At 40.8% G+C, this 13,009-nt stretch overlaps 1 protein-coding gene across 1 annotated transcript in view; it reads right to left on the minus strand.

Annotated features, from left to right (window-relative positions):
* The window catches only part of kcnt1b (potassium sodium-activated channel subfamily T member 1b), a gene marked incomplete at its 5' end in the record, with an annotated part of 56,324 nt that overhangs the window by 9,300 nt on the left and 34,015 nt on the right, over positions 1 to 13,009 (minus strand). The window contains 11 exons of the mRNA XM_080466531.1: positions 749 to 921; positions 996 to 1,101; positions 2,413 to 2,626; positions 5,720 to 5,955; positions 6,039 to 6,188; positions 8,386 to 8,494; positions 8,682 to 8,790; positions 9,059 to 9,122; positions 9,974 to 10,110; positions 11,781 to 11,945; positions 12,350 to 12,530. Of these exons, the coding sequence (XP_080322657.1) occupies positions 749 to 921; positions 996 to 1,101; positions 2,413 to 2,626; positions 5,720 to 5,955; positions 6,039 to 6,188; positions 8,386 to 8,494; positions 8,682 to 8,790; positions 9,059 to 9,122; positions 9,974 to 10,110; positions 11,781 to 11,945; positions 12,350 to 12,530 (1,644 nt within the window). The remainder of the gene's footprint in view (positions 1 to 748; positions 922 to 995; positions 1,102 to 2,412; positions 2,627 to 5,719; positions 5,956 to 6,038; positions 6,189 to 8,385; positions 8,495 to 8,681; positions 8,791 to 9,058; positions 9,123 to 9,973; positions 10,111 to 11,780; positions 11,946 to 12,349; positions 12,531 to 13,009) is intronic.

The following is a 13,009-nucleotide window of genomic DNA, read 5'->3' on the forward strand; positions in this document are numbered from 1 at the left end:
ACTGAAAAAACAATTAACAAAAGGTAGATATTTGAAACACAAGTACATTTTCTTTTTTTAAATTTGAAGATCATAGAAATGTATAAAGAAATGCAAATGTATGCACAACACAATGGAGCACATGAACATCACTGTAGAGAAAAAATGATAAAAAAAAAAGAAAAAAGAAAAAAGAAATAATTCTTCTCATATTATTCAACCTGTAATTGTACATTTCAGGTAGTTCAGGCCAGAAATATAACCCATCTAGTCTTCAAACTGGAGTTAACTGTCTGCTGGCATTTTAAAGAAGTTAGTCAATTTCTTAAAAAAACTGGTCTAATACTCTTTGTTACTGCAGTTTGTAATAAAAGAAGATACATCTGATTTTCAGGCCGATATATTATGGAAAAGTCGCATAAGTATTGAGGGCCAGAACAAAAGTTGACTCCCACATGAGGATGCATGATAAAAGCAGCATTAATGAACATCTGTAACAATATGAAAGGTCAGACAGGCTTTTGTTTTGCCTTTACGCTTTGAGCAAAATGCAGCATATAAGTAGTTTCCTAAGTTTTAGAAAAAACGTGTGTATTTTTTTCTGAATAATTTTGCTGTACTTTATATTTGGAGCAGTTATTGGCCCATGATGAAAAGAAAATGTGAACGTTGTACATCTCTACCATTAGTCTTATTAGAAAGTCAGAGTATGTGACTGTAAGAGCAAAAAAAAAACCAGTGATTGAAATGGGAGGACAAAGAGCCTTACGGGTAGTCCAGTAGCAGCACAATGGGGTTGAGCTCCTTTCTGGGCCGATAATAAGCCCGCAGAGGTACGATGAAGTTGTAAAGGCCATTTCCCGCCGTCTCCGCGGACACTATAATGAGCTTATTCTTGAAGCCGTACGCCTTGGCGTCCTCGAAGCTGTTGTGTGTGCAGCCCTGGGAGGACACGGAGGTTTAGTTGCAAGGTTTCCTCGGTGGGTTTTTGTGCAGTTTCTGCACTCTGAACCCACCTTGTCAAGGCGGAGGCAGCAGAACGGAGCTTTCTGAGGCAGGAGGTGGCACAGAGTCGGAGAGCTGCCGATGTAGGGCGAGTTGGGAGGGTAGCCCTTCACAAAACTAACGCACAAAGACAGAAGACACTCAGAAACCAAAACAAACAGTCATTACAGAGAGAAGTGCCATTCATTGTCACCGTTCCTCAGCTTTCACCAAAGTAATTACTACTAACAGAAAATACACTCGATCTAAAGCCTTCTACTTTATCAGGATTTACTCGAATCGCAGAAACATTGCTGCTTGTTCGCATCAATACACCCCAAACCACCAAGAGTTATTATAACTAACAGAACAATGCTTCAGGTTCAACACATTATTAGATTCCGCTGCTGCTTTGGCGAAATAACCAATAATTCTTAGCCTGAAGGACTAATTACATTTCAAACTCTGATTAGTTGTGTTTTGTTTATTTGCCACAAACTGCCGCACTTTGCTTCCGTGGCTCAGTATTTGTAATCTGTCAGCGGCGATTAGCCTGATCAGTGTCATACTAACCTTTATCTTAAGAAACGATTACAGATGGCGCACCACATGTTCACCACATGATGGCACTGTGGCACCTTTTCTTGTACCTGGTCCTCCTCTCACTTGAGCTCATGATGTGAGTGTGGTATTTTCACTCTAAACATCATGAGATGAAGTAACAGCGATGCAGAAGTTTCCAACATGCTGAGATCCACTGATGTTTAAACAGACTTTAATGCTTAATTCATGTTTATTTATAATGGATTTGGTTAATTCCTGCAGTGTGCCAGACTTTTGATATGCAGATTGATCACCCTATTAATGACTTATTTTTTTCGTATGAAGGGAAAAAACATCTATATTTTCCTCCTGTTTTTCCATGAACAGAAGTTATTCTTGCACACTGACATGCTGTAGGTCAAGCAGTCTTCTACCACATCATGCAATCACACATTTCAAACCTGAATTCACACAGAGGTTCATGACATCCGGCTTGCAAAGTTTAACACGTAATAAACAGGTTAGAATCACAGGAAACGACAGAAGCCCTTAGAAGCAGCAGCAATTGCCTTGCGGTGATGGCCTGAACTCTTCTCAAAGTGATTACAAGATACAAGGACATGGAGATCACGGAGCTACACGGGGAAGGTGAACCTCAGGTCGGCTGAAGGAACAGTGTTGACCTTCCTGTCATGACAAAGCCATTCATCACTGACTCCCCGCACCTACATCATCATGACACACCGATTACACGCCTATTGCAAACTCATCAATCTCTCCTTTTTACAACCACAGAGACGTGGGGAAATCAATCTTATCCAGAGTGCAGGACTGACACCAAGAGGACATTTCACTTTCTCTCTCTGCCGTGAGACGAGACACACTGTTCACTGCAGAGCCACTCACTCCGACCCCACGGAGCCCTCCTCGTCTGATTGGTTGGTCTCGTCCTCCGACTGGTCGCTGAGGAGGTCGCAGGGAAGGATGGCGGAGGAGTCGGCGATTTCTAGGACGGGCGCGATGCTCGGCCTGCGGCTCCCGGAGCCATTTTCTGTCGGTAACGTCAGTTTGGTGGTTTCCTCTGGAGGATCGGGATGCTGCAGGTCGATGGCTACCGTGCCTTTAAATTACATGAGGTAGATACTGAGTAGATACAGCATGTAAAACACATTCATATTAAGTCTCTTATTCACAACCTTGTACAATCGTTCATTTTCCTATTAGCTTGTTTTGATCAGCAGTTTGACCTTCGAGGAGAAAATGTGTTGCTTTCTGCATCGATGACTTCATGACTTTGAACATCATGAAAACATTTGTGACAAAGTGTAAGAACACCCCGGACATACATCATATTAGCTGCTCGTAATATGACGTATGACATGCTTATGCACAGGAAATATATCAGCGGTATTCTTATAGACAGTCGGGGTGCGATTTGACAGGAGGGATTGGGGGGGGGTCGGGGTGTTGTATATTATCCTGCATAGTGTCGTTGACCAGAAACACAAATAGTCCAAATTTTTAAAAATCAAAGTAATTGATTTCTCATTGAGTGAAATGATTAGCTGAACTGTGGATTTTGATAGAAAAAAATGTAATAAAACATCACTGTCAGGTGTAGACCAATAAGCAGTGAATTACATTTTGTTTTCCTGTATCATATTTATTACATTTTGCACCTACATTGTGGAATTTACCCTTTTACCCTCTATGTGCTTATTGCTCTTTCATCTGATTTCCACGGATTATATGTGAGCCATTACACCACCGTCATTAAAAAACACCCCCTCTCCTGTTTTCATCACAAAAGGCACCTGGACAGTGTGTGTACAATGCTTCTATTACCACAATCAGACACCCCAAAGAGCTTGTTGAACCATCACATATTTGATCCTCACTGAAACAGTGCCTATTGATAAAAAACAACATCAAATAAGCAATGCACACAACTGCCATACTCTACATAGTTACAGGCTTGTTTTATGACTCGGATGCATTTTACACCTGCATGAAAAGGTGAAATAAAGATGCATCCAAAAGGAAAATTATGCCACTATTGCACGCTATCATGAAGGAAGACACACAAACGCAAATCTGAATTAGGGGATGTGAAGGAAAAATAAAATAAAATAAAAAAGAGGCACCGTCCAGTTTGCCAATGAACATACACTGTGAACATATGCTCCCAGGCAAAGTGAAATATATTTTTGGTCAGTAATATATCTTTCCTGGTGGGTCAAAGCAGGTCAAGTCTGTACTTTGTGATCAGGAGATATCCACTTTGAAACCAACGGACCTGAGAGCTCCTTACAAATCCTGTGATCACAGATTGGCCTTCTTGGAGAGTTATTTCTGTACAAGGACACTCTCTTCATTTAGGCTTTATTCTCTAGTATCAGTACTGAACCTTTGAGTATTTGTTTGAAATCTAGGTCGCGACCTTTTTATGTTTTTTGGTGACAAATAATCACTACATTATACACATTTCAGCCCTTTTTATATGCTGTTTGTGATGACGTGATTGTGACAATGTCACAGTTAAGTACTTAGTTGTGATGGTTAAGTTTCATGTAAGATCCTTATTATTGTATTATACCCATGAGTATGCTCCAAATGTGTTTCTTGTGCCGTCCGGAACGCAACACTTGTGGGGTCCAACCTTCGTCAAGACCAAAGTACAGTGAAGTATGGAGCTTCCTTTTGAAGTGAAGTAAAGATGCGAGTTTCGGGTTTGAAGCAGTTCTTCAGTTAAAGCTTTAAATAATTAAAGCTTAAACACTTAAGGTTAAACACTTCAAAAAAAAGTATCATTGAAGAAATGTGAGTGAATGTTTTTTTTAGTAATCTAATCTGGTCCAAAACCTACAAGTACTTTGTCCTTTAAAGCCTGACCTACTTTATAAGGACTAAAATACTGACCTTGCAAAGTTTAGCATGATCTTATTATCTGAAATTTTAGAATTGATTTTTAGGGCCAATAGTTAAAAGTTGCAACGCATTTATTGCAGTGGGGTTGAGGGGCTTACAAAGATATTTTAACGGGTTTACTAAATAAATATTGTTGTACAAACATGTGCAATCATGGATTCCAAACCAGAGATCACATTCCAGGGTATAAATTGTAAGGTTTGACCTACCTTGTGAGCATGGAAGATTGAAACCCAATAATCTTTACCTATTCCAGCAGTCCAGATGCGTCTGAGCAACTTAATTCTGTTCAACCCAAAAGTGTATGTAGTTTGTTGAAATCTCCTTGCAAATGCTAACACACCACTAGGGGAAAGTAAAAGATAATGAAACAAGGGAAAATGAGACAAAGGTTTGGAGTCTGCAACCTGTTGCTCTGCAGCCACATGTGGCTCTTTTACCCCTCTGTAATGGCACAAAATATTATGTTCATACAACTTTTATAATTTCTTTTTTGTACTTACATGCCAGACTTGTTTTAAAATTACATTTTCTTTGAGTGAGAAAATTCTAAATATTTTTAAAAAATCTAAAATCGCTAAAAACTGTTAACTATTGTTAAAATCCTATAATAGGCAAACCAGTTTAAATGTCTAAAACAGTTCAAACCATTTAAAAAAAGGAAGAAAACCATGTGTAAAAGCTAAAAACAGAGAAAATGGTTAAACATTTAAAAAAAAAAAAAGATTTTATAAAGATGTCAACCTGCTAAACCTTGCTGGAAAAACTGTTATCTTGTTGTATATTGTATAATGATATAAAGACCTTATATTTCTATTCAGACATTATTTCAGCGAGGTCCAAAGTTCTGATGGTCAAAACCCGTTTAAGAAAATTCCCTCAGGGTGTACTTACACAATACTGTGTGCACAATAATACATCCGATGGCATAAAACACAGTGAACTGTGAAAGTGTTTTCAAGTGTTAAAGGAAAACAAAGTATTGCGTCATGCACAAACTTACCAAATGAAGTGGCCTGATCAACTTTCACAGGTCAAACACAAACAAAAGAACAAGCACAACAAAAGAAAAGTCAGCCAACAAAGCGAAAAAAGCATGTAAGAAAAACGTCATGCAATAACGGTCAGTGAAAGCAGCCGCCATCCAGTCTGAGTGCAGCTTAGAGTTACGCAACAAAGCATCCATTTTCTCTCCTTATAGGGAAACTCTCATCCATCAAACGATAAACCTACAATCATGACCTTCCACCTCCCTCTGCATCTAATCCCCCTACTCCAGTCTTACCCATGCTGGCGATGATGCTGTGCACTGGCAGCCTGGAGGGGGCGTCGTAGAGGCCGCTGACGGACAAGCCCTTGCTGTGCTTCTCCTCTTGCTTGAAGATGAAGGCCGAGTTCTCCTCCTTGGTTATGTTGATGTAGTAGCAGGTGTCGGTGGCAGCCATGATGTGGCGGGGTCCAGGGTTCAGGAGGATGCTCTTGTTCTCCTCCCTCTTCACGCCGATCAAGCAAACACCGTACCTGGCACCGAGGCATATAGGCCATTAAAATCAACGCAATAAGATCAAATGTCACTTCATTGGATTTGAATGCAATTTACTGACTTCTTGTGGGCGTGAAAAGAAGCATAGGTGAAGCTCTTTCCATCGTACTCCCCAAAGAACTTGCTGTCACACAAGCGGATGTGGTAGACCTCGTTTCCAGAGCACCGCCCGTACATCCTCTGCCACTGCTCCGGAGACAATTGCCCCTCCCTGGAAAAGAAGAATCACAATGACTAAAGATCACATTCCCATTGGAGATGAAGAAAAAAAGACATTTGCTTTAAATTAGATTTCCTCTTATAACCATTCAGGTATAGATTCAAAAACGAAAGCTCCTTCAAAAGTCAATGACACTACTTGCATCACATCAGAGACAGAAAAATTAAACCGAGTTTGACCTTTTCTCCATCATGTCCTCCTCATTCACCTCAATTCCACCCCGGAGCTAAAATGTATTTTTACGCACGTCATAAGTTTTAATCAACGACACGTTTCCATAATAGAAATTAAAATGAATGTGGTGGATAGCAGGGAGGTTGTATCAGTCACCTTGAGCAGAAAATGAAAACCGCAGCCAGATTTATAACCTAACAATACGTGGAGTGATATTCACAGACAGAGACAAGTTTGTGCAGTGCTGAAGGTACAGTTGTACCACTGAAGCTTGCAGGAACAGTCTGTAAACTGGTAAAGATTCATGTGGAAGTCATTCGTCTCAGAAAATAATCACTTCATTTGAAGAATGAGAGGAACCCTTAAAAGGTGTCACTGCCAAGAAACTCTTTTTAACAGATGTTGAATAGAAATAGAAATTATGCGTGGAGTTAAACCGTCAGGTTGTGATCCAGGGAAACACAGACACACACAATCAAATGTGGGGATCGATCTCAAGTAAACGGAGCAAAACAAGTGAGAAAAGCCGGTTCATTTCTCCTTTAAAAGGTGCCACCAAAATTGGTAACTTAAAGAGCCTCAGTAGCGTTTTGAGGAATCGTAGAGCAACCTGGCGCTTCCTCCTCATGGCGGCCAAACACTGCTGTGAAATGAGGTCCCATTCCTCACTTTGACAATGGCGTGAACAGCACGCCCAAACTAATCCAAGGTCAGGCCATTCCAGAAAATATATATCCACATTCTGGAGGTCGTCTCTGATAAATCCCACTCTGAAGGGATGAGCCTTATCACCTTGAGAGGATGGAGATGTGTCCCAGACGGTGAAAATATGATACTGAAGTTGTAGCAGAGTCTTATCTAGAAAGCTCTTTGAGATTGTCTCATTTTTTTCCAGTGCAAGAGAGAGAAGTCAGCAAACACTGTCACACTGGCTCTGCCAGAAGATGTTACTCCATCAGAGGAACATTCTCTGTGTCTTCCCCACACGTTTCTCTTGTACTACAAGTGCTTTTGGATGATGCTGGATTTGTAATGGCAGAGGAGATCTTCCGTTTTATTTTGTGGTTTTGTTTGTTTTATCAGTGTGACCTACTTCTTTCACTCCTGTGCTCGTCTAACAAAAAACATGCTCCTTACAAATGTGTCACCATTCAAAATGGAAATAATCAGGCTTTTCAATGATATAGGGTTTAATGCCAAGATGTAAACAATGTACCGTATACTGATTGTGCATATTTAAATAGCATTCTACATGCACAAGCAAATGAATAAACCTGAATCGCATAAAACCTCTTTTTATCCAGATTTTAGCCTGATCCTTAAGAGTTCTTGCTTGGAAAAAACCCCCATCTTTTTAATCTCTTCCTTTGCTGAAAATGTAGTTTCTTTTAAGAGAACTGAACCTACAGACATGCAGCATTTAGAACTGTACCGTGGTTTAGAAAAGCGTCAATAATATGCTTGTTGGCTTTCATGTGGAGCAATGGTATTCCTAAACTAGGCGAGCTCATATCCAGCAAACTATCAATCTGCAATCTGAAATGCATGTAATGAGCAGCTTGATGCGGCTTTTCAGCAGAAGTCCATGGTGCCTTGAGCATATTAATCTTTTACATTGCCTCTGTTCCAGCAAGCCTAAGACAGGCATCTGACAGAACTAGTGTAAAGATTAACATTAATGAGCCAACATAAGTGTTCCCAGTGTTTACCCAAGGCTATTCGAGACTTTCTTTAGCATTTAATAGAGAAGTAATATAGTGGCATTGACCATTAAACCATTTGCAAGAAAGTTATTGATTGTGTTTACTAAAGAATCAATTCCTATGTTTAAAGATTATGAAGATAGTGATTATCTGACAGAGGAACAAAACGGATCCAAAATCAAAGATCTGTTATAGTCAATGAATTCTGTTATCGGTGTAAATCACGTCATGTAAATTCATGCATTAGACTTCTGGAAATTCCATGATATATGCACCAGTGAATGTTGGTAAAACAAGCGGTGTGTACTCACTGTCCTCTGGAGGTGTGAACCAGGAGAGTGACTAAAGTAGACGTGGCCGGACACACACAGTTGAGTGCCAACATGGCATACTTGAACTCCTCTTCACACACAACATGATCTAAAAAGGAGAGAATAATTCAAAAATGGGAAATGTTAAGATCCATCCTCTATACCACTTTATCGTATTCATTCTACCAGGGTAGGAGCTGAAGCCAGGGATGTTCTGAATGAGAGTTCTCACCGCAACACCACGATGGGAAATGATTGTGTTTGCGAGGGCGTTTGTTTCGTCGTGCTTCACCTACCTGCAAACTTAACGTGAAATTTGTTTTCCGGTTTGAGGATCTGCACATACAGGGGGCAGTTTGGAGCGAAGTCCTTTGCAGCCCACGCCCTCAAAATAGTCTGGTGGTCCTGCGGGGACAGAAAATGGCCTCATCTCACTCGTCCAATGACTCATTTGTAGATGCAATATGAACTTTATGGACCTCGAAGTCCGCCTCAGAGATTCGATATGCTCTCGGTACTCAACAGAGATTCACAGTATCATCTGAATATCAGCAACTCTCTCGGCTAATTTGAAAAGGAAGTAGAGTGTGACAGGGACTTGTTCTGCCGAATCCGCTAGTGATCACGAGAGACTTTATGAATAGGCAGTCAAATTAGTGTCGGAGCGACTCACAGCGGCAGTCCGGTCTACTTCGTTCCTGCTGCTCAGGATGAAACAAGCCTCGGCGTCGTCCATCCTGAGAGAGAAGAAAGACAATATCATGAAGCTTGATGGCTATGAGGAGGAAAGTTCAACCAAATGTCAAATGAACCATTTAGGCGGCACTTTAACGTTGGATGAGCATTCAGGTTACCATGACAACAGCTGAAGAGGTTACCAGCCTCATTCTTGCATGTTGCCTGAGATTGGAACGAGCAGATATCGTCCACACGTGCAGGTGAACGCGACTGTTCCCTGAATTTTATCATGCGAGTTGATTGCTAAAGGCTGACCCAACTCTTACATATCAGTGCATGATATTTCCACAGAACTTTATCGCCTGTGAAACTGCACATTACAGTTGAGCTCTTGGGAGGTGGTGAGGCTCCTTGACAAGTTTACAACTTTAATTTCCTGGTGTTTTGCATGCCAGAGCAGTAGTTCAATCCAACACACAAGTAATAACACTACAGCAATTATAAACATCTGGCCAGGGGGAAAAAAAGCAATCCTAAAACAACTGGCATCTATATGTATTGATGTGGCTCAAAAGACAAACTCAATCCGGTGCACCCTGTCATGATTTCGATTCCCGCTTATGGATGCACCCTTCGATGTGAGCAGATGACCAATGTCGAGTGAAATCCTATTACAGTGACATGCAGGCAGAGGCCAGCCAAGTGGACTTGTAATATCTCTCCCCCCAACAGACTTCACAGGCTCTGCTTTGCCAGTAAACGACTTCAATTTGCATTTAGCTGAGACTCTTGGAAAAAACAAAACAACAAAACAAAACAATTACATGCTACACTGAATTCTCAGTCAGATTACATGCACACTCTTTGATTTGTGTGAAACTGCTGCGGTTATTGTTTTTTTTTTACATACTTGGCCCTCATCAGGTCCTGATCTTTGAGAGCAGAGCCTTGCAGGTAGATGACCCTCTGGGACCACAGGGGGATCTGGAGGATGCGACGCACCTGGATGTCTATCTCGGTGGGACACAGGATCACTACGTAATAGTCCTGCAAGAGCGGAGAAACAGTCACGTCTTTGATAAAATACCCCTAAACTTGTTTCCAAATCTGAATTTTTCATGTGGAATATAAACTATTCATGCATCTCTCTTCAGCTGCGTGCACAGAGCTCGAACAGGAAACCAAACTGCTTCTCATGTTGCTCTCACAGGACGCCGTACTTAGTTTGCTAACATGGTCAAAACCTGTTACTCCTGTGTTTATAGATTACTTGACACACTGCTTTTAGTGATTTGAAAGTTCTTCAGTGAGAGGAGTTTTCTTTTATTCCTGCTCCATGTATTTATCTTGTTTTTATGCTGATCTACTGTTCCTTCTATTTATTTTATTTTTTGTTAAGTTTTCATTACAGAAAGCTGCTTAAGACACACATCTAATAATCACAACTCAAGAAATCTTAAGCCACTGAAAAACAACATAATGTAAATATTCAGCCAGTGTGATCCACTCTTGGTCTTGATTTCTGAGTTGTATTGCTCCAACATATATGAATGAAACCTTGAAGAATAATCAGGTGTGTCAATCAGAGAGGTAATAACACAGGATAGAAAACATTGATCTAAACTCAATGTAGGGGCAGAATGTACATTCATGTATCCATAGTGCACATTGTATTAATTGTCACAATCGCAGGACAACTAAATATATATAGGGGAACTTTTCTTTGTTGGTCAGGTCTTCCACCCGGAAGGCTTAACAGTTTTTGACCACTGAAGCAGGTACATGTCTGGATGTTTGGGAAAGATGAGCATGAGTTCACTCTAAGTTTAGAACTTTAGAAATGAACAATTTGTTCAATTGTAAGTTATGACACAGACTTTCATTCATCCAAAACCAACAACAATCAACGTGTCAATTAAGTATCCTGGTGAATCATCTCAGTGGATAAAAGCATTGGCTGAGCCTTTACACTCAAATAGAGAACCATCCTAAAACAACCTTTTAACAAATAAAGATGTAAAATTCAAACAAATTACAAAAAAAATATGCTTTATTTGTATTTGTGGTTTCAACCTGGTTGGGGCAGCTTTATGTTTATATGCCTGAATTACATCAGCTCCTATTTAGAACTGAACTTTAGGGGACACCCAATCTCACCAAACGTATTCAATGGTAGTTATTTTCATTTTGTTGACATGTGCAAATCAAATTTTGACAACCTAAGACAAGTCAAAGCCTTTTTGCCACTTCTATCTGGACTTTGTTAATTTTGAGACCGAGGATGAACATCGTCTATTTCAAATAAGCAATTGGTATTCACTGAAAATGTATTTGTTGGATGGCAGCATGGTCAACAATGTGCCTCGATACCGTCAGCTTTTGTTTATATGTCACATAACATGGCAGCGTTTAGGAGTCTACATCGGAAATGACATCATAACATTCAAGTCATTAATCTGTCTCATTAGTAATGAGGTGTAAAGATCAAGCCTTTGTTAGCCGAGCTAAAGCTACTGAGCCACAGCAACCAAAAAACCCAGAAGCTTAAATATATGGAAGTATATAAACTAAAATATCGAACATTTACTGTGGATTTGTTTGCGTGTTAGCTGCAAACTTATTTGACCAAACATCCGCTTTTTCCCTCGTTTCACATGATTATCATTGATTTTCTTTGAGACATTTCTCACTAACAAACTGCTCGTGTGTCACTGTACCTGCAGCCTGGGGTGAGCGTAGAACTCGTTGAGGAAGTCCATCAGCAGGTCTATCTTGAGCGAGCTGACACACAGCACCACATGCTTCTCTGTCTGCGCCCGGTGGCGGCTGTAGTTCCCGCCCAGCTTCTGGCTCTCCATCCACAGATACGCCAGCTCCTCAAACTGCCACAGCGACGGTGGCGTTGGCGTGATGTCAAAAGAAAAAAACAGTTACTAAGTAATGAGGCACGGATCGACTGGCTGGCTGGACGCAGATGGAGGAGTTTGCCAGCAGCGTGAGTTCACTTCCATTTCTCACCCAATTAGCTCTGCGGCAAACTTCGCAAGACATTTGAAGTGATGAAGGTGCTTGAGATCTTTAAATATAAATAAGACGGGGGATAGGGAAGACTGACTATGTGTGAGCCAGCATGAAGGGGCACACATTTCAAGTGAGATTTGCAAACTCAAAATAACTGAGCACCTTATTGGATTTTTATTTTGCGGTCTTTAAATATTTGATACCGCATCTCGCTCGAGCAGAAGAACATTAAGGAAGTCCTCATGGGAATCTCACAGTCCTGTACCTGTAGCGGGAGGACCACCAGGGCAACACAGATGAGGATGACCACCAGCAGCTGGGATGGCCAGATCTGTGGCGTGACGTCTCCGTAGCCCACCGTGGAGAAAGTGACGATGCAGAAATAAAAGGATTTAAAGAGGGTCAGGCGATTCCCGGCTCGCTCTAAGTGTTGGATCCCACAGGCTCTGCAGCAACAGCAAAAAAAAAAGAAAGAAATCAAACACAGACGTGTTGAAATGTTACATTTATTTTCTCAACTGAACTTGACATCAGAATTTAATTGACTCCAGACTAAAGGGCACCAACGTCAACACGACGCAGCCTCCTGCTTCAGCCATTTGAAGTGACACTATAGATTGTGACGCATTTCCCCTTCTCATTCTTTCTGCTAATTTGTTTGTGTTTTTTTCCCAATAATAAGGTGGAGATTTAACGAAACCCCGAGGCACAGAGGATAAGAATGTCAGGAAGGATAGAGTGGAGGAGGCAGGTGCTGGCCAGGGCTCAAGGTACAAAGTGACAGAATCAACTCCAGTAAGTTGATAAACGTATGCGACTAAAATGGAAATCAATAGAGATGTACGAGTTGGGGAGGTAAATACTGAAATGTTCACGTTTTCCTGATCATTTCTGCTCAAAGAATATGAAGATAATTGATGTGAAG

Source organism: Lipophrys pholis, assembly GCF_963383615.2.
Source record: "Lipophrys pholis genome assembly, chromosome: 7".
Lineage (NCBI taxonomy): Eukaryota > Metazoa > Chordata > Actinopteri > Blenniiformes > Blenniidae > Lipophrys > Lipophrys pholis.